Below are 25,722 nucleotides of genomic sequence, written 5' to 3' on the forward strand. Positions count from 1 at the left end.
CGCTGTAGTTTCTTTAATCCACACAGGCATTCAGATTGGTAGCTCGGACCACGCTGTTTATTGGCATAAGCTTCGGCAACTCTTTTACAAAACACATAAGTATCATATAGTGAAATTACTACAAAACTAATACTCATATCTCAAAAAATGTCACCAAGAAGAAAAATGCTTCAATCCGTATTACTGAGGCCCTATTCTCACACAGTTAACACAACAATGCAAAGAGAACTGGCATTCACAATCAAAATAGATGCGCAAAATACACATTAAACTCAGACTTTGGTCAAACTATATTTAAACATTTCAGCAACAACAATGAATTAGCGCAAGGTAGGTTTTTTTTTGTTTTAAATATGGCGGCTCCATGTGATGAACGAGAAAGGGCTTTACTGCTGATTTCAGCGAATCACCAAAGAGCAACGTAATATATATATATATATTTTTTTTTTTTTTAATTGACAACAACAAACAACAATACAAACAAAAAAATAGAAGAATAATCAACAATACAAACCAAAAAACAAAACAAACATAAATATGCCAGGGGGTATAAACATTTCAAACATTGAACATCAGAGAGAAAAAAAACAATAATACTTTACGCAATTGTTCACAAAAAAGTTTTAGCTTATCACAAATATTATTTTTTCCCGCTTTCAGATTCTTTGACTTTTTTTTAAACTGATTTATGTAGCATACAGTTTCATTATGAAAGTGAGAAAAAGATGGTATTAGCTTGCTGTATTTACATTAGTGGGGGTAGAATTTTGATAACAAATGAGTACATTAATCATAAAAACATTTTCATTCCTGATATTTTTATTGAAACAAAAAATGGCATTTTCCCATTTTAGTTTGATGTCCATGTGTGGATTCCTGTCAATGAACTTGCAGAAATCTTTCCCAAATTTATTGGGAAAAGAGCAGGTCCAAAAAAAGGTGCTGAACTGTCTCTGGATGATTTCCACAGAACGAACATTTTGTGTCAATGTCCATCTTGAATTTTTTTATGTAGTGGTTTGCAGGATAGTATATGTTAATAATTTTGAAAGAGACTTCTTTGACCTTATTAGTCATAGGAACATGTTGGGCATAATCCGGATTAAGCGGAAGATGATGGATGGATGGATGGATGGATGGATGGATGGATGGATGGATGGATGGATGGACTCTGAAAAAGTGATCGAACATATCTATGCGAATTTTTGTGATGTAGCAAGCACAATTTCCCCACACTAGAGTCTAGTATATTTGGAGGAGATAAACTTTGGAATGGCAAGATTACATTTCTGCACAGCATAGCTACGTAATATACGTATGTTGTATGTCTGCCAAGTTATGACTGTTCAAAATTTGTTGTGAGACAAAAGGGCGACGGTCAGTTTCCTTTTTGGAACCCTCTGCTTCAACGAAACCTCAATATTTTTCATAAGGCACCTGAACACATGTCTTAAGGCTCTCCTGAAACAGGTTTGAGGTCAATTGATTTTTTTCCCTTGCAGGAGGAGCCTTTCTCGTAAACAAGGGTGTTTCCTGTTCCCACTAGGGGGCGCCAAACCTAATGGGTAATGTTTCAATGCAGTCATAATCAGGCTGGGATACCTTACATAAATGCCAGATATGAAGGTTTGAAAATATTGTCCCACGGGCTGCAGGTCTGATAAATATTAAAAAAAAACTTTTTCGCTCTCGCTTTCCGTACAGTCAGCGAGTGACCGCTTCCAATCAAGTCAAGGAATAAAAAAAATCAAAAGAAAAATAAAACGTACGCTGCTTCATTGAGGAATACCTCATCGGATAGCGAGCATTTCATATATGCACTCATAGTTACATCAAGGAACAACTTCCGTCAAGGGGTGTTCAAACTGACAGCTTTTGACGCAAACGTCATAGTCATGATCTGTCTGCAGGGGCGGACTGGTAATCTGTAGCTTCTGGAGGATCACAGAACGGCCGGTGCTCTGGACGGCCGGCGGCCGCCATATATACATCATTGTTTTTATCCCCCCTATCCTCTATGATTATCTACAGTTCGCATCCAATCCGACAGGTGGCAGCAATGCGCCTGGCTGTTAACCGCCAATCTGATAGAAGAATGAAGAAGAAGTGGGCAAGGCGCTGTGACTCTGAAAGACTTGTTGTGGCCCAAGGAGGGGCAGGATAGAGCGATAAGAGCTTTGGCGGACTTTCTAGTTGCCACCGGGCTGAGATGGAATGAAGAGGGTTACTTGCCAGGTATATTGGCAATTGTTATCCACCAGGTAGCTACAATTTAAATGAAATAAATGGCAATTAAAGGGCTAGTTCCAGCTATTCCATGTCCCCGTTTGCAATCGTGTCAAGTTACAGTATGCTAGTCCTACTATCCCTCTCCTAAGAAAAAAACATTTTAGCTGTAAAACAACGTATGCACACACAGCAACCATATTAATTCAGAAGAAATATAACAAAATATTAATAAAATGAATGGTTTTACTTTAAAGTTTAGGTAGTTAAATTGATATGATATATATATTTTAACCATTTATATATCGTTTTGTTTTCTGGTTAATACTTTCCAATGAAGGTTATGTATACAGGATTTGTCTTGAAATGTTTAGTGTATTTTCATTGAAATTTATTATTTGTGTGGCAAGATTAGTTATGGCATAAACAATGAAGTCATTTTATAGACACAGGGGATAGGTGTTATTATAATCAATTGGATACATAAAACTTGCTTTAAAAAGTAAATTCTTTCATTTGTTTATTCAGGTTGATCATAGAGCTAGGGTAGAAGATGAATCCAACTCCAGTTCAGCCTTGCAGTACTTTGAACGCCCCAAGCCAGACAGTCACAGTCTAGACACATTTTCTTCATTTTTCTCTCAAAGTGCACGAAATTGATGCATTTTAAAATAAAATCTAAAAAAAATTCTCACGGGGGGCATGCCCCCGGACCCCCCTGGAGGGTCTGTGTGCTGTCTTGTGGGCTGGGCTGAGTCAAAGTCCAGGGCTGCTTTTTAGTCCCAGTCCGCCCCTGTCTGTCTGTGTTAATAATAGAAAGGGAAACGCATTTGAAAGTGGCTCATTTCACCGCAGTGATGAACCTCACAGGAGAAATGATGGCGCGAGAATCACAGTTTTTTTTTTTTTTTTTTTTATCATGTCAAAATTCTGGTCCTTCTCATAAAATTAGCATATTGTGATAAAGTTCATTATTTTCTGTAATGTACTGATGAACATTAGACTTCCATATATTTTAGATTCATTACACACAACTGAAGTAGTTCAAGCCTTTAATTTTTTCAATATTTATGATTTTGGCAAAAAAGTCAAGAAAACCAAAAATCCCTCTCTCAAAAAATTTGCATATCATGAAAAGGTACTCAACTAATTAACTCAAAACCCCTGCGAAAGATTCCAGAGGCTTTTAAAATCTCCCAGCCTGGTTCATTACTCAAAACCGCAATCATGGGCAAGAATGCCGACCTGACTGCTGTCCACAAGGCCATCACTGACACCCTCAAGCAAGAGGCTAAGACACAGAAAGAAATTTCTGAGCGAATAGGCTGTTCCCAGAGTGCTGCATCAAGGCACCTCAGTCGGAAGGAAAAAGTGTGGCAGGAAACGCTGCACAATCAGAAGAGGGGACTGCGCCCACCCTGAGAAAGATTGTGGAGAGGGGCCGATTCCAGACCTTGGGGGACCTGCAGAAACAGTGGACTGGGTCTGGAGTAGAAACATCCAGAGCCACCGTGCACAGGCGTGTGCTGGAAAAGGCAGAAGCGCCTGACCTGGGCTACAGAGAAGCAGACTGGACTGTTGCTCAGTGGTCCAAGGTACTTTTTTTCAGATGAAAGCAAATTTTGCATGTCATTCACAAATCAAGGTGCCAGAGTTTGGATGAGGACTGGGGAGAAGGAGATGCCAAAATGCCTGAAGTCCAGTGTCAAGTACCCACAGTCAGTGATGGTCTGGAGTGTCATGTCAACTGCTGGTGTTGGTCTACTGTGTTTTATCAAGGGCAGGGTCAATGCAGCTAGCGATCAGGAGATTTTGGAGCACTTCATGCTTCCATCTGCTGAAAAGCTTTATGGAGATGAAGATTTCATTTTTCAGCACAACCTGGCACCTGCTCACAGTGCGAAAACCACTGGTAAATGGTTTACTAGATAGGGATTTTTGTTTGTTCTTGACTTTTTTGCCAAAATCATCAATATTAAAACAATAAAAGGCTTGAACTACTTCAGTTGTGTGTAATGAATCTAAATGAAAGTCTAACGTTTATCAGTACATTACAGAAAATAATGAACTTTATCACAATATGCAAATTTTTTGAGAAGGACCAGTATCTGCGCCAAACTTCCCGTGCTTGTTGAGAGTCGTACCCTGAAAGTGTGTGAAACTATAACAAAAAACAAAAAAACATACATATATTCAATACTCAATATACACCAAACTGCACAATGCACTTATATAAACAAGTATTATACATAACAAAACTTGCTTAAGCTACTAGAAGTAAGCATTGGCTGGCCTCTACAACACACCAACAACTTAAGTTTTGTACATATGACCCTTCACCACATAGGTATACATACACTGCCCATTCATGTTATTGTAAACGTAAAATACTTACATTTATTTCCGAGGCAGAAACGCAACAGAAAGCATTCACTAGTGTCAATACTACCGCTTGACACCGCACTGTGTAAGTGAATGAGTTTGTGACACAACTGTGACACAAAAAAAGATGCAGCGACTTATTCTGACCGGCAGGTGGCAGCAATGCCCTGCAAATGATTAACTAATTTCCCATACTGTTGTGTAAAGCCAGCACAACTACATTTTAATGCTGCATTCCAGAAAAGTGGGAAGTTGGATTTATCCCACTCGGATGGTACCAGTTCTGACCTCAAAGCGTTCCAAGCGAATGTAAACCGCAAAGATGACTGATCGCGAAAAGTTGTTTTTTATTATGTTTATCAAAAGGCATCTTGACCGACAGCAAACCTGCCTTCTCGCAAGCAATCAAATAGTGGAGGGAAAAAGGCGGCTGATGTGAATAGCACACACTGTAAACTACCCTCTTTAGTTACATCCTCGCTGAAAGTCAATTTAAAAATCATCTGGAAATTCATTATCATTCAAGTGCCTATATGTAACTTTACTGCCAAATATATATATTTGTAAGGTGTGATATATACTTTATTTTTTCCTATAAATGAATATCCTATTCAACATTTTGTACAAATCATCAAATGACTTCATTCAAACAGATAGCAGCATATTTTCACGCAAAGTCAGTAAAAATCATATTGTGTTACGTGAAGTTGTGTTCAATGACTAAATTTATTTAATAATAAATAGATACAGATGTATATATTTTTATAATCGTGTAAATTATGTTTTACCATTCACGGTCTGTTGTGTTTCCATGGGCATCGCCATTTTGTCCAGTGACGTCAGATTGAAACAACTTGGAAGTCGGGGTATATATTTTTTCTCCGACTTCGCGACTTGGACCTCCCAGTTCGAGTGGCGTTCCAATGATATTTTCCTCGTCGGAGGTCGGAAAACTCCGACTTCCCACTTTTCTGGAATTCTGCATCAGCGCCAAGTCCACATCTGTCTTTTGCCGTGACGACCCTTTCTTCACCCTTAAAAGGAAGTATATTTTTTCAGGGACTTAGGCAGCTTATAGAGCCACAGAATTTGGCACACGTGGTGAAATTAGCCAAATTAGAAATTCATTTTGGAATTGAATAAGAGTGTGGCTGCACAGCACAGTTGCGCCTCCTTTTTTGTAGTACTCTCTCCAATAGGGTTTTTTTCTCCTAGGTGTGTGAATGTATTTCTAATCCCAAAAAGGAGGCGGGTTTTGAGCAGGTAGGTTCTCATGAGATGATAAAAGCGGGACGATCTGCTACTACCCTGACCTGCGTGCTGTCAGAGTTGCGCCAAACTGCGAGGGCCGGTTCAGTCCTGCTTGCAGGCTTAGTTTTCCATATTTATTTAAATACATTACTTATGAATGATTTTGAATTTTTTGAATTTGGGGTCTGCAGTTTCAAATATTAAATGTGAAAAGTGTAGTTTAAAACAGGGACGGTAAATACTAATATATATTGATAATATTAATAATAAATAATGCACTTAACTTGAGAGAGTTCAATCAGGTGAGAATTAGACAATAAGGTGGATGCACATCAGACAACGATTGGACAAAGCAAGGCACCAAAAGTGCCAATCCTCAACAGGATTTAAGGAAGCGCTACAGAATGCAATCATCCTGCGTGCAAAATCTGTTAAAGCCAGCATGGATGACAAGCAAAACAGTCATTGGCCACTGCTTCTCACACCAACACACACGTGTCCTGTCATCTGATACTTCCAAGTGAATTCTTGACCACAGACTGAGCAGGAAAAAGGGGTTTCACGATTGTGGGTTCTTGTGTGTTCTTTTAAGTGTTGCTTCAGAGTGAATCTTCGATCACAAATTGAGCAGGAAAAAGGTTTTTCGCCAGTGTGGATTTTTGTGTGTATTTTTAAGGAGCTGTTGCGACTGAATCCTTGACCACAAACTGAGCAGGAAAAAGGTTTTTCTCCAGTGTGGGTCCTTTCGTGATTTTGTAAGACTTGCGTTCGAGAGAATCTTAGACCACAAAATGAGCAGGAAAACGGGTTTTTGCCAGCGTGGGTTCTTTGGTGACTTTGTAAGTTTTGCTTTGTGGCGAATCTTCGATCACAAATTGAGCAGGAAAATGGTTTTTCGCCAGTGTGGGTTCTTGTGTGTATTTTTAAGGAACTCTTGCAAGTGAATCCTTGACCACATACTGAGCAGGAAAAAGGCTTTTCACCCGTGTGAGTTAATGTGTGGATTTTTAAGTGTTCCTTTTGAGTGAATTTTCGATCACAAACTGAGCAGGAAAAAGGTTTTTCGCCAGTGTGGGTTCTTACATGATTTTTTAAGACTTGCTTTTGAGAGAATCTTTGACCACAAACTGAGCAGGGAAAAGGTTTTTCGCCAGTGTGGGTTCTTTCGTGACTTTGTAAGTGTTGCTTCCGAGAAAATCTATGACCACAAACTGAGCAGGAAAAAGGTTTTTCGCCCGTGTGGGTTCTTTTGTGAATTTCTAAGTGTTGCTTTCGAGAGAATCTTTTATCACAAATTGAGCAGACAAAAGGTTTTTCACCCGTGTGGCTCCTCATATGCATACGACAAGTTTTCTCATGAGCAAAGGCAAATCCTTCTGTTGAGCTGCTGCCGCTTGCAGGCTCCGCCCCTTTGCCGGCCTCACCTGGATCTTCTTCACTCTTCAAGGGCTCACCAGTCGACCAGTTAATACCTTCCTCCTCTTTAACGCATGGCAGCTCTTCCTCCTCCTTTTTGATTGAAAGTTGCTTCTGTTGACAGGGGTTTGGTTCCTCCTCTTTGATTTGGGGGAGCTCAAAATCCTCTTTAACGGCAGGAGATTCAGACTTATGCCGCTCAGCACCAAGATATTTTCTGAAACCTGCAAGACACAAGAAAAGCATTGAAATATTTTATGAACTACCACCGCGCCTTTCCTTTGTGCAAAACTTGGAGAAGACGAGTACAGTGATCCCTTGCGGTTTCGTGGAATCAGTGCATGGCGCGGTTTTAAAAAGTATACATATATATGTTTATATTTTTAAAAACGGAAGGACAAAAATATGCGGTTTCATTTTAATGCGCAAAGAGACAGTGTTTCGCGTAGCGATGCGTCCAAAAATTTGGTGTCAAAAATGGCTAAAAAAATGCAATTTCGGTTTAAATGTTTTGAAGACGAATCGTGTGAAGAACCTTAGTCCTCTTGTGATGATGTCATTAAAACACAGCGTATGGAAAGCATTATTGTAGCATAAAGACTCATACTTGTATTTACACATTCGTGTTCGTATATAAAAAAGATTGTACTCATATTTATGCATTTGTGTTCATATTTAGGCATTTGTATCTCTAACCACCAAATTCTGATGTCAGATTTTTTTGCAGTGCATGAGTACAACTCCCTATTCAATGACAAGGAATCTTGTCTGTGGACTATTTCAAGTTCACGGCTATGAATCAAAAGTGTTGAAATTACGTCACATAGGTCTCGGGGAAAACTAATTGATCCTCTTGAATATAATCATTTCATTCTGACTAAATGTTTTCTCTTGTCACTGCAGTATGCCTGTGTATGTCAGTGTACTTGTTAGTACGTTGATAAAATATTTCAAAATGATTAGACTAATAACCCAATTACCGTAATTTTCGGACTATAAGAAACACTTGACTATAAGCCGCCACCCATCAAATTTGACACAAAAACAGCATTTGTTCATAGATGAGCTGCAACTGTCCTCACTGTATTCTGGGGTATTTACACCAAAAGATATTAACCGGTAACATTTTATTTGAATTGAACCACCATGAAGCTTTGAACCAATTTGCTGCAAAGCTTTGTTGCTTCAAGAAGCTTCATTTGGCCATCACTGCTCCCTTGAGGGACAGAGTCAACCACTGCTGCCACCTGTTGTCAAAGCTGTTGTTATCCAGCATGCCTCCTAGCATGCACTGCAGTGCTACAGATGTAAATGACAATCAAAATTCATGTTCTGTGCCAATTATTTCTTCAGTTACTGTTCCAGTTGTTTCATTAATTGCTAGTTATGTTATTTGGTGACACTTTATTTGACAGTGGCACCATATGACTGTCATAAGACCATCATAAGTATGACATGACACTGCTATGAGCAGTTAGTGACATAATTTGCAGGACGACACTTCATGACATCTGTCATATGCATTCATTAACGCCCCATGATAGTGTCATGTCGGAATTATGATGGTCTTACAGCAGTCTTATGACGCCACTGTCATAGTGTTACCTATTAACCCAATAAATAAGTCGCACTGGACTATAAGCCGCAGGCTTCAAAATGAGGGAAAAAGTTGCGGCTCAGAGTTTGAAAATCATGGTACCTAAATTTTGATACCTACCTACCGTCTTTACCCTAACACTGCTGATTCACACTCTATCATTGTGCTAAAAATCTTAAAATATGACCCAGACAGTTGTCCTATGATAGTACTAAATGTTGTTTAATGCAGAGTTTATAAGTTCTTTTTTTTGTGTATGTTGTTTACTCCTCCATGCATATCTTCTCCAGAGCCTTCAGGTTTCGGAGCTGCTGCCGGGCAACACGGACTTTCAGCTCCCTCCATAGATTTTCTATCGGGTTCAAATCTGGTGACTGACTAGGCCACTCCAGGACCTTAAGATGCTTCTTACAGAGCCACTCTTTAGTTGCCTTGGCTGTGTGCTTTGGGTGGTTGTCATGCTGGAAGACCCAGCCAAGACCCATCTTCAGGGCTCTCACTGAAGGAAGGAGGTTGTCAGATCTCTGGCGATACATAGCCCCATCCATCCTCCCCTCAATACGGTGAAGTCGTCCTGTACCCTTGGCAGAGAAGCAGCCCCAAAAAATGATGTTTCCTCCTACATGTTTCACGGTTGGGATGGTGTTCTTGGGGTTGTACTCATCCTTCTTTTTCCTCCAAACACGACGAGACGAGTTTAGACCAAAAAGTTCAATTTTGGTCTCATCCGACCACATGACCTTCTCCCATTGCTCCTCTAAATCATCCAGATGGTCAGTGGCAAACTTCAGACGAGTCTGGACATGCACTGGCTTCAGCAGCGGGACCTTGCGTGCGCTGTAGGATTTTAATCCATGACGGCGTAATGTGTTTCCGATGGTTTTCTTCGAGACTGTGGTTCCAGCTCTCTTCAGGTCATTGACCAGGTCCTGCCGTGTAGTTCTGGGCTGATCCCTCGCCTTCCTCATGATCAGTGATGCCCCACGAGGTGAGATCTTGCATGGAGCCCCAGAACGAGGCAGACTGACCGTCAACTTGAACTTCTTCCATTTTCTAATAATCGCGCCAACAGTTGTTACCTTCTCACCAAGCTGCTTGCTTATTTTCCTGTAGCACATCCCAGCCTTGTGCAGGTCTATTATTTTATCCCTGATGTCCTTACACAGCCCTTTGGTCTTGGCCATTGTGGAGAGGTTGGAGTTTGTTTGTTTGAGCATGTGAACAGGTGTCTTTTTTACATGTGACAAGTTCAAACAGGTGCAGTTACTTCCGGTAATGAGATGGGGTGGAGAAAGCCTGCACACACACAAAGTGTTCAGCTAGTCCAGACAGCAGGGGCAGAGTATATCTTTTGTCGTCCCAAATATTAACAAGTTCTTAATTAGGTTGGTGTAATTACATAAGGACGGTTGGATCTCATACAATATACGAGGAATTTTAGCACAATCCTCCGTTAACTTGGTTTGTTAACTTCCTAGACATAATTGGGGTACTCTATGGAAAGGCCTTTTGATACAGAGTAGAATGGTTTGGGACCAATGGAACCATCCTATCTAGAATTACGGGCGAAGATACGCTAATTGGCTGTAGACGGCAGGTGCATTTCGGGAAGTAATTTTGGAACATCCACTTCCGTTAGTCGTAGCAACACAAAAATACCACCATCGGATGCAGAGGTATATACTTTTGTGTGAAATCAGTAGTCAGATTGGCCCTACGACCCATCAAATTCAGATTATTCTAAAAAAAAACTGATTGGTGGACTACCGACCGAAATGAGTATTACAATTGCTAATGAAATTGTTCAGGATTATTTTAGATGCATATATGTTATATTTTTCTTATACAGTATTCGACGAGGAATACGATAGACCAGGGGTCATGAATTAAAAATCCTCTGGGTCCGAAATTACAAAATTACAACAATCTCGGGTCCGGAAATATTTTTAATGCTTTTTTTTCCCCCAAAAATACAAACGTATCTTTACGGGGCCATGCTGATAATTACAACATTCAAAAATGTAAATATAAAAAATAAATTTATAGTAAGTAATAAAATTTTTTTAATATTAATTAATTTGTAATAAATAATAAAGCGATCATATTTTAGCCCTTAATTCCGCTATTTTTTGAGAACGGGTGGCAGAGTTCATAGAGAAAATTTGCAAAAAAAGCTGCGTGCTTTGTCTCATAGTGCCTTTTCAAATTGCTGCTTTTTACAAGCACTACCGTTGTTCGGCCATTCCTTACTACACGGCGAAACGTCTACACAACGCTCAGCGCTTGCGCAAGCATGCGAACGCGTGCGCACATCGGTCAGAAGCGGCGAGTACTCACTATTTTTGTTTTTATTTAGTTTTTTAGAACATTTTTCATTGCCTCAAAAATACTTTTTGCATGTATTACCCTCTCATACTTTTAACCATTGTAGTTTTTTGTGCTAGCTTTGAAGCAGTTGACCACATTAGCTATTTAAACCGTCCTTATTTGGTATAACAGCATTTAAGTATTTTCTTAAGACATTTTTAGTATGTTCTGCCTGTATGCATCCAAACAAAACAAGTTTAGCGCGCATGGTAGTACTTTGGGTGTCAAATTCGACTAATGTAGGACGTTTTGCCGATGTAGCAGATTTTGGCAGAACACCGTCTCTGAACAGATGAGGCATAGCGGTCTTGTGCTGCCACCAGGTAACATAAACAAAAATGTGTTGGTCTACTCCTCCTTAAACACTCCGTTTTCTGCATCAATCTTGCGTAGTTTCGAGCATGCCATTTGCCGTGCCTTTTCGCCTCTTCCTCCAACTTCTTTCGGCTCAGTTTTTGCCTGTCACTCCGCGGAGTCTGGAAAGCGAGTGTGAGACATGCTGTTCTAAAAATAACTTTTAAATGCTTCACTCCCATTGGCTGGCTCATGCGCGTCACCGCTAAGGTTTCTGTTTGTTGCCCACCTCCACTCTGCAAACCCGCAGAAAAAAATGACTTTTGTTGTTGCAACGTGTATTAGTCCGGACAACTTGAGATCCGGTCCAGACGGCTTGGGGGTCCGGAACCGGACCGAGGTCCGCGGTTCCGTGACCTCTGAGACCCATTAATAGACTTTTTTGGAAAAAAACACCATTTATTTAACAGGCATGAAAATGGGTCAGGGGTTAAAAAGGTGAGAAGGGTGTGGAGGAAATATGTTCCGGCGTTCTGCCAAAATTCTGCCTACATGAGGCGAATTTGACAATTTAAATTTTTCACATAAGGCTTAATATTAGAGTTAGCGGGGGTTTAATATTTGAAGGAGTTGATTTCAACCACCATTGACTCGCGCTAGCTTAGCCACTCCGGAGCCCTGAAACTAACAAATAACTGGCAAACCACACAGAATTTGTTCAAATCAACTCCAACGACTAATTAAACCATGGCTAACTCAACGATTAAGCCTAATGTAAAAAATTCTGAACTTCCCCTTTAAAATAAAGACCATTGAATATGGCCACTAAAATGTTGTCTATTAAAGTTTTAGAGCAATAAAACAAACAACAAAAATGAATGAAATGAACAAGAATCCTTCAAAGTATTTCATAATGGGTCCAAATTATTTTTCGAACAGATCATGTGACTATAGCACCGTTTGCTTTGCTTAGCCAAAACTACAGCTGAGGAAGCAAAATGGATATTTAGAATTTCCTTAAACCTAAGCTTTGAGACCTCTCCTCGTCCATCAAACGTGAATTTGTGCTTAGGACAAGATCATCTGTCGCTATTAGCGATCTTTGACACTCTCTTTTTCTCCCCCTGCATTCAAACTTGTTTCTCTCTCAGCGGCTGTGATTAACCTCAGTGTAGTTGCTCTCCTAGCTAAGCCTTGCCTATCATTCGTCTTTGTAAGTTTTTAGTAACTTTGTGTATTGAATTTGAAAGGAAAATGTGTGTTTTGTTTTTGGCGAACTTTTTCATGAAGCTAAACTGTTGAAGCTACTCACGTGGAAAAATACGATTGCACAACGTTTTAAATGTATTCATTTGGTATATTTTAGTTACCACGATTTGAGAGATCAATAAATTGAAGAAAAGTACGCCTTGTGTTTGGAGTGTTTGTTTTTGGGTTTGCTGGAATAGCGTCACTGACACATGCAGCATCAAAAGGGGAAGGGGTAAGCGCTGCCGCGCCAAGCCACTTCTGGCTGCATTTTTGACACATGAAAAATAACGAATACGTAATACTGTCTGACGGAAATTTTTTGTGGTTTTGTAACCGCGACGTTTTCATAGCATGGTAAACCGTGAAGGTAACTGGCACATGCCTACACCCGACCCCCCCCCCAACCACCCCTCTTAAAAAATGTCTCCTCGGATCTACACGATTCACGTAGGTCATCCTTTTTGACTTCAAAACGGCAAATTTCGCCGAAAGGTGAGAGATTTTCATGCCTGATTTAAGTAAGTTTCATGAATAATGACATGGCCTGTGAAAATAATTTCATAATCACTCAGCCACAGCTTTCCAGATTATACTTGGTGAATGGTCACTCTTAAGAGTTATCACGTGGTCTTCCTTGCTGGATCGTGCATGTGTAACATGCATAAGCTACATGATATGATTCGTGCTGCTTGAAATCTATAAGAGAATCATTAGATAAACTGCCTAACAATTCCCCAGAGTTGAAACGCACGGAACCAAATCTCTATAGGAACCTGTTCTCGATTCCCATCTCCATGAATCATTTAGCCTATCAATTACTTAGGCTACGTTCATACTACAGGTCTTAATGCACGAATCCGATTTTTTTGTGTTTTTCCGACTCGAGTGAGGCATTAACTTGACGGTCTGAACGTGACAAGTCGCATAGAACGGGACCATTTCAAATCCGATCTGGGTCACTTTCGTATGTGGTCTAAATCCGATCTGGGCCACATTTTTCCAGACTGTCGCGGCGGTCTGTACTGTCCAGTCCCGCAAATCGGATTTAATGCAGCAATTACGTCATCAAATAGCGAGAGAGTCGTTACCGTAGCGATGCAGCTGTGCGTTATTAGCGCCTAGCTTGCAGTGAACAGGTCTTTTGAGGAAGGGCTGAGCTTGACAACAGTCATTAAAAAATAAAAATGGGTTGAGGATAAGCCTGAGAATGCTCAGTTTTCTCTCTGTTCCAAGTGAGCAATATTTCAACATTGCCTCCACGGCCGAGAGTCGGGACAAACTGCCCGTATGTGTGTGACGTGCACGGACAGTGCGTGCATGCTATCGATCCATATAAACTTTGAATATAAGCCTAAACGGGGATTATTTATGTCTGTTATTTGTGTCCACCTTTTGAAAAGCAAAATATGATATCCCTGGAATGACGGATGACGTCTGTCATTTGTTTTGATGCTTCTGCGCATGCGGGTCTTCTTGCTTAGCGCGTGTCGGACTGCGAATTAGTGCGCATGCGTAATACTTGAACGGTCTCAATGGATAAAGGCAGTCTGAACGGGCACGCCAAAAAAACGGATATGACAAAAAATCGGATTCGTGCATCAAGACCTGTAGTATGAACGTAGCCTTAGGTTCTTGTTGGTGAGAAAAGAAAAAAAAATCACATTTACGTGACCATCATCCATCACTTTAAACAAAATTTAAGGTAAGTAAACGCTGTCATCAACGTCTCCCACCAGCTACGAGATTCCACTCCAGCGTGCTTAGTGTGTCTAGCGATGGTTATACAAATACTATAATGTAAGCTTGTTAATTAGGCCGATAACGTGGCTAGTTAGCATGCCAAGACAGCTAACTAGTTTCCTCTCTACCATTACCCTACTTTTGTAAAGTCTTCCACCATTGTAAACATCTGTTCAAAATAACATTTTCATAATACAGCCTGATGTGTTTTTTCTCTCTGGTGACTTTCTGTGCTGAGAGAAGGTTGTGTGTGTGTGTATAATGTGTAAATAATGATACGAGTCATACACAAGCGCTCTGTTTCTCACTTTCGCTTTACATCAATATTCAACTAATTACTGGTAATATAACTAGTAGTAGTGGTGTGTGTTTCACATAAAATCATTTTGATCATGTATTGTGTAAGTCCAGTTCTATATTACCAAGGGTTCTTGTTCTCATGTTAGGCAACTTGAGCTGTGGCTATGGGTTTAGTCTATGAGTTCTATTTATTTCAATTTTATTCAAAATATTTCAGTTATTTATTTTTTGTTATTTATTTTAACATTATATTCATGTTGATGTTCCAATTTTCAAATAATCTGTGATTTTTTGTTTTGTTTTAAACCCTTACATCTCAAAATAACACATTTAAAAGCTATAATTGCAATACCGATATACCATTACCGTTATCATTCTGTCAAAATCTTATACCAGGACATGCCTAATCTTTTTAATATGTATAGTAGTTATTTTATAAATATTACTTAACCCTGATCACAGTTTTTACAGTGCATTCCGCGTAATACACACACAAACACACACACACACACACACATATATACTGTATGTACATAATGTAATTACTTCAAACGAAGCAAATAATTACAAAGAAGGAAATCTTTGAATTTGAAAACAATAGTAAAGTCTATGCAGTGGTGCAACCTTAAGTTGGTTAACGAGTCCATTGCACGGCTAAGTAAGAAACAACATGATACAAAGGGGATGAAAAATATTATATTAGACTGAAAAATATTTCTGTACTTATGAGGAAAAAGCAATGCTTGGGATGACCTTCGATGTGTACGAACTCTTCCGCCTCCTTGATGGATGGCAACTCCTCCTCCTCCTCCTTGATGCACACAGACTCCCAGTGCTCAGGACGATGGGCTTGACTAACATCTGCAAGACCAACACCACAAACAAATCTTATTTCTTCATTTGCAAACTTGTGTCCCCAAAGTTTATTTCTGTTGGTGAAAATTCATCCTTGCCATTTTTTTTTTTTTTAATTCGTATTTTCCATTCCAGCACAAACGTCATTCAAAGTGCTTGACAATGGGCGTAACTCAGTTTTGAGAACAGGGGGGGCTTAGCCCCTTATAATATACAGTACACATATATAGATATATAAATATATATATCTATATATGGCGGACAGACAACACTGAAAAAACAGTTTCTGCTTTTAAACCAAAAGAACTGTTGTGTTTGATTGAACACTATGTCTATATGCTGATGCTGCCATGGCAGATTCATGGCGCATTAAGCCCCCGAACTATTTTTAATTTGTCCGTTTTACCCTGGAAACCCCCGTTTACAGACGTCGCGCAACCGCTTTTGTTTCTACCCAGCCATTAAAAGAATTATATTTATTATTCGAAATGTCTGTCATTTTTAGCTTAGAATCGTTAATAAATGTGAAATATTTCATAAAAAAAAAAAAAAAAAAAACTTTTAGACAAATTACCTCACAATGAAAAAAATGGTGTCTGTAAAAATGTCACGGATATCTACCTCATAACTATCGCTTAATTGTATTTTTTTTGTTACTGTCGCATTTTTCCCGATATGTTATATGATAAATAATCAATCCAACCAAACAAAGAAAAAAAAAAAAATAAAAACATTTCAAAGGGTAAATATATGAAAGAAATTTCGACCACTCTTTGATATCTGAAATTTCTGCATCAGGCCCCTTGTTATACTACCATGTTTCACTAATGAAATCCCCCCAAAATCCCGCTGTGACCATTCAGAGCTGTGTCTTGACACTCGGCGACATAGAGTTTTTGGATCGAAACAAGGTAAGTGAGATTCATACACACTTGGAGAACATTTTCGGCCAACATATCTTTTTTAGATACATATGTCTGTATCTGGGTGATATTAAACTGGAGAATTGGAAAGTCTATGATAAAAAAAACTTGAAGATTCTATTAGCAGCCTCTAAGAAATCTATTACAAAAAAAAAATCCACTATTAAGGAATGGATGGATATTGTACATGAAATTCACATCATGGAGAAACTGTCATTTTCATTTAAATTAGAGATTGATACATTTTATTTGCTATGGTCCAAGTGGACAGAGTACGTGAAACCAATTAGAATGGATTTCAACTGACGCTCAAAAGAGAAAGTACCTCCTTATTCTGTTCCGTAAGAAAAAAATACCTGATGTGCTCCCAAATGTTTTAAGGTGCTGTATGTTGTTTATTTATGTACTTTTTTTCCCCTACATTTTTTTTTGTTTGGTTGGTTGTTTGTTTCCCTTAAAAGACAAAATGAATTAAGAAATGCACTTTCGTAATTCACTGTATATTCACTGTACTGTATATTTGTGAGAATCGGAAATAGACTGAAAAACATTTCTGGACTGATGAGTAAAAAGCAATGCTTGGGATGACCTATAATGTGTACGAACTCTTCCTCCTGCTTGATGTATGGCGAATCCTCCTCCTCCTCCTTGATGCACGCGGACTCCCGGTGCTCAGGACGATGGGCTCGGCTGACATCTGCAAGACAAGACCACAAACAAATCTTATTTCGTCTTTTGCAAACTTGTGTCCCCAAAGTTTAGTTATGTTAGGGGAAATTCATCCTTGCCAATTGTTTTTTAATTCGTGTTTTCAATCCAGCACAAAAGTCATTCAAAGCTTAGCCCCCACTTATATATATATATATATATATATGGCGAAAAACACAGACAAGAATGAAAAAGCAGTTTTTGCTCTTGCACCCCTCTTTTAAATAAACTTCTGTATTTTAAGCCAAAAGAACTGTTGTTTTTGATAGAACAATATGCCTATATGCTGCCCTAGCAGATTCATGGCGCATTAAAGCCCTGAACTATTTTTAATTTGTCCGTTTTACCCTGAAAACCCCCGTTTACAGACGTTGCGCAACCGCTTTTGTTTCAACCCAGCCATAAAACGAAGGTAATTCATTATATTTATTATTCAAAATTTCCATCATTTTAAGCTTAGAATCATTAATTGATGTCTAATATTTCGTTAAAAAAAATTATTAATTAAAATTATTCATTTGCATATTTTAAACTTCTAAACGAATTATGTCACAAAAAGAATGGCGTCTGTAAAAAGTCACGGATATCTACCCCATAATTATTGCTTAATTGTATTTTTTTTTTGTTAATGTCGCATTTTCTCCGATAAGTTAGATGATAAATTATAGATCCAAAAAAAGAAAAATTGAAAAAAAACAAAAAAAAAAAAAAAACGTAAATATATGAAAAAGAAAATTTGGACCACTCCTTGATGTCTTGGATTCTGCATCCTGACCCTTGTTATATTACCATGTTTCAACCATAAAATCCCCCCAAAATCCAGTTGTGGCCATTCACAGCTGTGTCTTGACACTCAGTGATACATGCTACATAGTTTTTGGATCAAAACAAGGTAAGTATGCGATTATATCTCGTTAAAGTCATGGCGTGTTTAATTATGCTCTCGCGTGCTCTCACCTCCAGATAGGGTTTTTCTGTTATTTATTTTTTTTTATTTTTTTTAATAAATGCCCTCCTGTTCAAAAATTTTCTTCCCCCAGAAAATTGAGGTTTTAAGCTTTCCAATCATGTGTCACACATGCATATCGGACAATTTTGAAATTTGGCCAAATTGGGGGCCTCAGAGCGGAACTTCAAGTCACCTGAGTATTTTCCGCCATATATATGTACACACACACACACACACACACACACACACACCCCCACACACAAATATATACAGTATATATAAAATCATAGTGGCTAATGCCATGACTTTCACTTACAACACAGTAATTGTTTGTTCCAGAATATTTGTAAATCATACAGATTACATTTTGGGCACATATGTAACAAAAATAGCTGTAATTTTAAACCCTGAAAAATGCCAATAAATACTTGAAGTAATATCTGGGTTGTATAGGGCTGGGCGATATGGCCTTAAGTACATATCACAGTAAATTGAGCAGAGTTTACTTCTATAACGATATATGACAATAAATTCGTCCAAACGGACTGTTATATAATTTGAAAATCTGAATCACTGCATGAAATACAAATTAACTGTTACCGTTTCTCGTTATTTACCAGCTTTCAATTTAACAATTGTACATGCAGACTAAACATTAAGTATATAATTTTTTCTTGTGAACATTAAGAATTCAAGTATGAACATTTATAACAGCTTGTATGAGTTGAACAATGTAGAACATTATAAAAATCAATACGACGACTCTGCAAACGTGTCATTGTAACAAATGACTTGCATCTTGAGCAGTACACTTCAAACAGAAAACTTATTGTTAATGGCTGCTGTGAATTAATTAATCAACACAAGTGTTTGTTCACTTCAAGGTTTCAGGGATTTTTTCCAGAGGATTTTTTAATACATGCATGCAGACATGCACTTCCCACACAGACACAACCACGTTCAAGCTATATTGCTCTTGTTTTGAATAGGGAATGGGACGTACTACGTCATTGTTTGGACACGCCTCCATGCTGGTAATATCCTTTACTTCCGGTCCGGCAGACTCAACGGGGAATGTAACGTGTGGTAGTGCTAAGCTAATTCCTTCCGTGTGTTAGAAATTATGGCACTACGGATGGCTTGGGTCGCAGCGGTTCGTCGGAAAAGCATTTCTTTTGATCATATTTGTGCTGGAATGAGAGTGTGTTCCCGTCATCTCTACTCTTGTAAATTGAACGATTTATCCACTGTTTTGGTTTCGATACGTTTTTTTTTTTTTACCGTTGAATAAATCCACATCGGTAGCAATGCTCACTACTACCTGTTGTGTTCCTAGGTAAACCTGAATATGAGATGCTGACCACACATCCCGATCGGTCACCGTCTCTCTTCTTGAGTTATTCTGAGGTCAAGCACACCACATCAGAGCGTTATGAGAGGTTGGAAAGGCGAAGAGTGCACGCTGAAAGTTCTGTTTGCTGTGCTCTTCCAAACATGAGCCCAAGTGTTGTGAAAAGTCAATAAAATGAGAATACAAAAACATGACTTGAACAAGTTCTTGACAAACTGTTAACTGCTTGTTGTTTACTTCAGCTCTTCATAATAAACAGGTGTAATAATTACAAAGTCAGGTGATTTAATTTTGTTATTCTTTTTGGAATATGCATTGACAATGTTTGGACAGTGTTGTAAACAAGAGCTGGGACTGATAAATTGCAATAGATTTATTTCAAGTAATGCAATTTCTCCAATACAATATTTGAATTGACAGTTTAAAATCTTTAAATTAGTGCAAACAAGGCCCACCCTCTGACGGGCGCAGCAAATAATATATAATAAATTATAAGTAATATACAAATACAAGATTACAATAAACGCGTCTTTGTCAAAGCAGTTAAAAAAAACTTTACTGGCCTTGGGTAAATTGCCGGAGAGAATAAATATGTGCTTTAAAGTTGTTGCATTTCCATTTGGTGTATTGCAAGTTCTCCAACACAATATTTGAACTGACAGTTTAAAATCCTTTGAGTGCAAAATGGCCCACACTCTGACAGGGGGCAGCAAATATTATAATACATAATATAATACATTATAAAAAGCTATATACTATATAAATACAAGATCACAACAAAACCTGTCTTTTGCAAAGCAGTTTAAAAAAATCAGTGGCCTTAGATAAATAAAGGTGTATAAATATGTACATTACAGTTCTTGCATTTCTATTTTAGGAATTGCAACTTTTCCAACACTATTTGAATTGACAGTCTAAAGTCTACATTAGTGCAAAAAAGAATATATTATTAATAATAATAGAATATATACAATATTACAATGAAACGTGTCTTTGTCAAAGTGGTTAAAAAAAAAAAAATCACTGGCCTTAGTTAAATAGCCAGGCAGAATAAATATGTGCATTAAAGTTCTTGCATTTTCACAAGTTAAAAGCCTGCAGTCCGTTGTCAAGAAGGGCAGACCCAGATGGCATCTGCTGCAGGGGCTTGTTTGAGTCCGACACAAGTAGGGCTGTCCCAAACGACTAATTTCCTCCCGATTAGTCAGCCGACTATTTTTACGATTAGTCGACTAATCTAATATTTTTTTTTTTTTTTACTACTTTAATAATGACATTTTTGTTGAAGCCTATTAATTCACAAAAACATTTTGGAACACCTACATTCTTTATTAATGAATAAATAAATTTGCCTGGTACACCAGACTCACCGCTGTTCCAGCTATTGAGTCTGGCCACCATTCAGCGGATACAATTTCCAGGGCGGAGCAAGCCACAGGAATCAGACAGCAGAGTGGACCAATCAGCGACGGGCACACGTGTTGTTAGTAAAACGACGAGGGCAGGACGAAGGACTTGCGCGCAGAAGTAAACATACGAGGAGAGCGGCGTTTATTCAACAAGGCTAGCGCGAGACAGACTGTTGTCAATGACTCGTGACGATGTGTTTTTGGTAATTTAAAACTGATTTTACCGTGGATTGGAACATATTCTCAGCTCTCCTGTTCACCATCTGTGTTGTTGTGGAGACGACTTCCGACGCGCAAGAGTGACGTTGCTCGTTAAGAACACGTCACGCAACTAAACAAATCTGATTTGTCGATTGATTTTGTACCTGTTCGAGAGGCCGTTAATGGGCCTGGTTCCCAGATTTTTCTCTCAATGTTTGAAAAATACAGGGAGAACAGTCTGGCCGTGCCAGGCAATAAATAAATAACATAAATCAATATAATAAATAATAATAATAAATCACAAAAAATGAGGTCAAATGATGCTGACATTAACTAGTGCAAAATGTAAACGGAAACACTGAGACTTCACCTCTTTAACAGGACTCAAAACAATTCTCACTCTTTTTGTGGTATGTCATTGTCTATATTGTTCTACATGTAAAAATGAATTGAGATGTCCTGGACAACCATTTTTAGATTACTTTGTGTGAGTTCAGATGCTTTTTCTGGTGTGCATTCTGCATTTTTGGGGGAGGGGAAAAACTGTTCAACTTTTGTTTGTTTTAACCTGAAAATAGATAAAGTAGAGGGCACACTGAAATATTACAACTATTTTGAATGAGAGGCACACATACTCACAGTAATAAAAATTAAATATACAGTATTAATTTTATAGTATACTACTATATGTATATACACAATGATACTTTATAGTATAAAGTGACTATAATAAATTTAATAATAATCTTTTATAAATTATATATATCTATATCTATATTAATTATTATATTAAATAAAAATGCACGTTGATACGGCGCACATAAAGGTAACTTACATTTTAAAAAACATCGTTAGAAAGTTGTATGGACTTACAATCCGCTAGCTTGTTGTTTCTTGTTGTCTTCGAAAATTATACTTGGGTGACGGCGCTTCAAGTGTTCGTTCATAGCCAACGTGCTACCGTGGTATACGACCTCATTTTAGCAAAGAGTACACACAGTGGCACCCTCCATGTTTTCCATGATATAATTCCAGGCTCTGGCTATTCTGGTCCGCTTTTTTGGCTTTATGCCACTTTCACGTGTCACCAATTCTGCCCTTTTTGGTAATTGGCGGTGTTTTCAACTCCTCACCATAGTGAGGAGTGAACCAGCGATTCACTTGGCTCGTTGTCGTCGGTTCGGCCCATGTTTGCTCTCCTCAGGAAGGCGGCGGCGTGCATAAAAACACCGAGAGGCATCGGATGGCTCTTTATAAATACTTTTAACGTCCAAAACAAAAACGCAGGGGCTGCAGCCACTGAACTCTGCACTACCCGCGCAGTCGCACACTTTCCAAACTCACCGATCTCACTCCCTCTCTCACTCGCCCACTTTCTTCCTCTTTGCTCAATCTGACAATGCCAGTCACATTGAAATAACAGCGGCCCCCTTGGGGGTGTTAGTAACAACCGCTTGCATCGCGAGCGCCCGCCATTCTAAACTTTATCCGCATGTAATTTTTTTTTTTTTTATAACCCGTCAATACCCGTCAACGGTATGTTTTGCCCGTCGACGCATTTACGTCATCGATGATGTCGACAACGTCGACTAGTCGGGACAGCTCTAGACACAAAATAAATGGAACAAAGTTCTTTGTCAAATAATCCAAGAAGAGAGACGGTGACCAGTCGGGATGTGTGGATTTCATATGCAGATTTACCAAGGAACACAACAGGTAGTAGTGAGCATTGCTACCGATGCGGATTTACACAACGGTAAAAAAAACAAAACCTACTGAAACCCAAACAGAGGATAAATCGTTCAATTTACAAGAGTAGAGATGACGGGAACACACTCTCATTCCAGCAGAAATATGATCAAAAGAAATGCATTTTTGGTCCTCCATGCAGGAAAACGGTAAAAAGTGAGTACAGTTTTCCTTGCCCTTTTTGTCGTGGGTGGAAGACGCTGTTGCACCCCCTAACACAACAATACACACCCATAATTTCTTTCTAACACACCAAAGGAATTAGTTTAGGACTACCACATGTTACAATCCCCGTTGAGTCTGCCGGACCGGAAGTAAAGGATATTACCAGCATGGAGGCATGTCCAAACAATGACGTAGTACGTCCCATTCCCTATTGTGCTAAATAAATAAATTCGCATTGCCTTTATCACCATAAAAGCAATCGGACAAATCAAACGCACACAGAGATAGAAAATCACGCGACATACTGATTGCCAGATGCAGTCCGTGCCCAATCCACTCATTAAATACAGCCGTTTCGACAAGGTTAGAGTCGCTATCCGACTCCATCACGTTCATTTGTAGAGTTAGTCGCTAGCGTTAGCCTGTGGCCTGGCTACCAGTAGAAAGCACTCTCTCCTGAAATCGTGAGAACCAGGGCGGACATGCGGGTAAAAGCCCGTCCGGAGGCCGCCAAGAGTCGACTTAAATCTCAGGTGAAAAATTTGGCGAAGCTCCCTTAAATCCGACTACACCACGTTTGCTTGTTGCGTTAGCCTCTAGCGTTGGCCTACTGGGCTTCTTCTTCTTGTGTGTTGGCACTTTCCCCCTCGTATCGTGGGCCATTACCGCCACCTACCGGGTTGAAGGTTTGGTAAGAGATCAGGCAGTAACAGACTAAATTTAGCTTTTCTGACTAACAGTGAAACACACCCGGAGTGTCTGGAGGTAGATTTGTGTCTTTACTATTCAATCAAAAGAAGAAAAATGAAAAAAAAAAAGTGCTAAAATCTATAACAAAAAGTCGCTTCTAACAAAATATATATTTTCAATTTAAAAAAGTCTCTTCAATTAAAAAAAAATGTGAATGCAAAAATACATTTGAAACTCCAAAAAATGCATTTGAAAAGTATTTTTTGATTTTTTTTTTTTTTTTATTGAAGTATTTGTTTTATTTTTTGATTGTTTATTATTTAATCAAAAAATAAGTTGCTTCAAACAAAAAAAATATTTTCAAAAGAGAAAACACTTCAATAATTTTTTTTTTTTTTTTAAATCAGAAAAAAAGTTTTTGAATGTGTAAAAATATTTGAGACTCAGAAATTTGCATTTGGACACCTAATTTTTCATTGAAACTGTTTTCTTTGATTGCAGCAATCCTTTTTTTGTTTGGGCCATATTATGGGTAGGACATTTGTGTCTGAATCATTCAATCCCAGAAAAAGTTGCTTCAATCATAAAAAACTTCTCAAAGAAAAAAATCATTTGCAAAAATAAAATGCAGGGACGAGGGCGACCGGCGTGGCGGTCGGAGTAGCCCCGCCACCGCGCCTGTTGCCCTCGTCTACGGCCTCGACTGGGTGGTCCTGCTCGTCGCACGTCTTGACCTCGACCGCTGCTGAGTATCGTGTGCCGGATCTCTCGGCGTCCGCTGCGCCGGCCACGCCTGGGCAGTCCTGCACGACGCACTCCTCATCCCGGGCATCCTCCTGATCGTTGCACTTGGTCGTCCGGCACCTGGCGTCCCGGACATCCCCCCGACCGTTCTGCTCGGATGTCCCGCATCGAGACGTCCCAGCTGCACAACCCGTCCGTACCGTTCTTTTAATTTGGGTTACGCCTGGCGTCCTGTGTGGGTGAATTCTGGGGGGACCTGTGTGCAGGGGCGGACTGGTAATCTGTGGGTTCTGGAGTATCACAGAACGGCCGGTGCCCTGGACGGCCGGCGGCCGCCATTCATTATGCATCACTGTTTTTATCCCCCCTATCCTCTGATTATCTACAGTTCGCATCCAATCAGACAGGTGGCAGCAATGCGCCTGGTTTTTCACCGCCAATCTGATAGACTAGGAACGACGAAAGCACAGAGTAGCCTTCATTGGTTCCTTCCTTGTGGAAGCAAAATAGCGACGAGTGTTAATGCACAATATGGATGGTGGTGGCAAAAAAACTGAAAAGAGCAGGGTGGCGCGGAGAAGGTTAGAGAGAAAAAATTAAAGAAACTGGAGAGTGAAGCATTAAAATGTCATAAATCGACAAATATTTTCGCAAGCAGCAGTCTGGCTGCAACGGCCACGTCGGGTAACAACAGCTCAGCTCCCGGCGATGGTGAGAGGGAGCTGCAGCCGCTCTGACGTGCAGACGGTGCTGGGAGAGAGAAAAGAAGAGGGAGGGGGCAACGATAAACTGTTGGAAGTTCCCCAGACAAGCGCAGGGCAAGTAAATTGGGATGAAGAGGGTTACTTGCTCTGTAAACTGGCAATTGTTATCCATCAGGTAGCTACATTTTAAATCAAATAAATGACAATTAAAGGGTTAGTGCCAGCTAGTCGATGTACCCGTTTGCAATCGTGTCAAGTTACAGTATGCTAGTCCTACTATCCCTCTCCTAAGAAAAAATATTTTAGCCGAAAAACAATGTATGCACACGCAGCATAGCAATATTAATTCAGAAGAAATATAACAAAATAATAATAAAATGAATGGTTTTACTTTAAAGTTTAGGTCAGTGGTCTCAAACCGGTCCTCAAAGGGCCGCAGGGGGTACTGGA

General features: G+C 39.3%; 1 protein-coding gene across 1 annotated transcript in view; it reads right to left on the reverse strand.

The window, feature by feature from the left end:
* Window positions 1–3,236: 3,236 nt before the first annotated feature.
* LOC130926860 (zinc finger protein 658B-like) overlaps window positions 3,237–25,722 on the reverse strand; it is a 45,034-nt gene continuing 22,548 nt past the window's right edge. The window contains exons 5-9 of the mRNA XM_057852147.1: window positions 24,469–24,749; window positions 23,440–23,473; window positions 17,192–17,299; window positions 15,578–15,685; window positions 3,237–7,499 (exon numbers count right to left, since the gene is read on the reverse strand). Coding sequence (XP_057708130.1) covers window positions 6,322–7,499; window positions 15,578–15,685; window positions 17,192–17,299; window positions 23,440–23,473; window positions 24,469–24,749 — 1,709 coding nt within the window. The 3' untranslated portion in view covers window positions 3,237–6,321. The remainder of the gene's footprint in view (window positions 7,500–15,577; window positions 15,686–17,191; window positions 17,300–23,439; window positions 23,474–24,468; window positions 24,750–25,722) is intronic.

The sequence above is a fragment of the Corythoichthys intestinalis genome, chromosome 12, assembly GCF_030265065.1.
Source record: "Corythoichthys intestinalis isolate RoL2023-P3 chromosome 12, ASM3026506v1, whole genome shotgun sequence".
Taxonomy (NCBI): Eukaryota; Metazoa; Chordata; class Actinopteri; order Syngnathiformes; family Syngnathidae; genus Corythoichthys; species Corythoichthys intestinalis.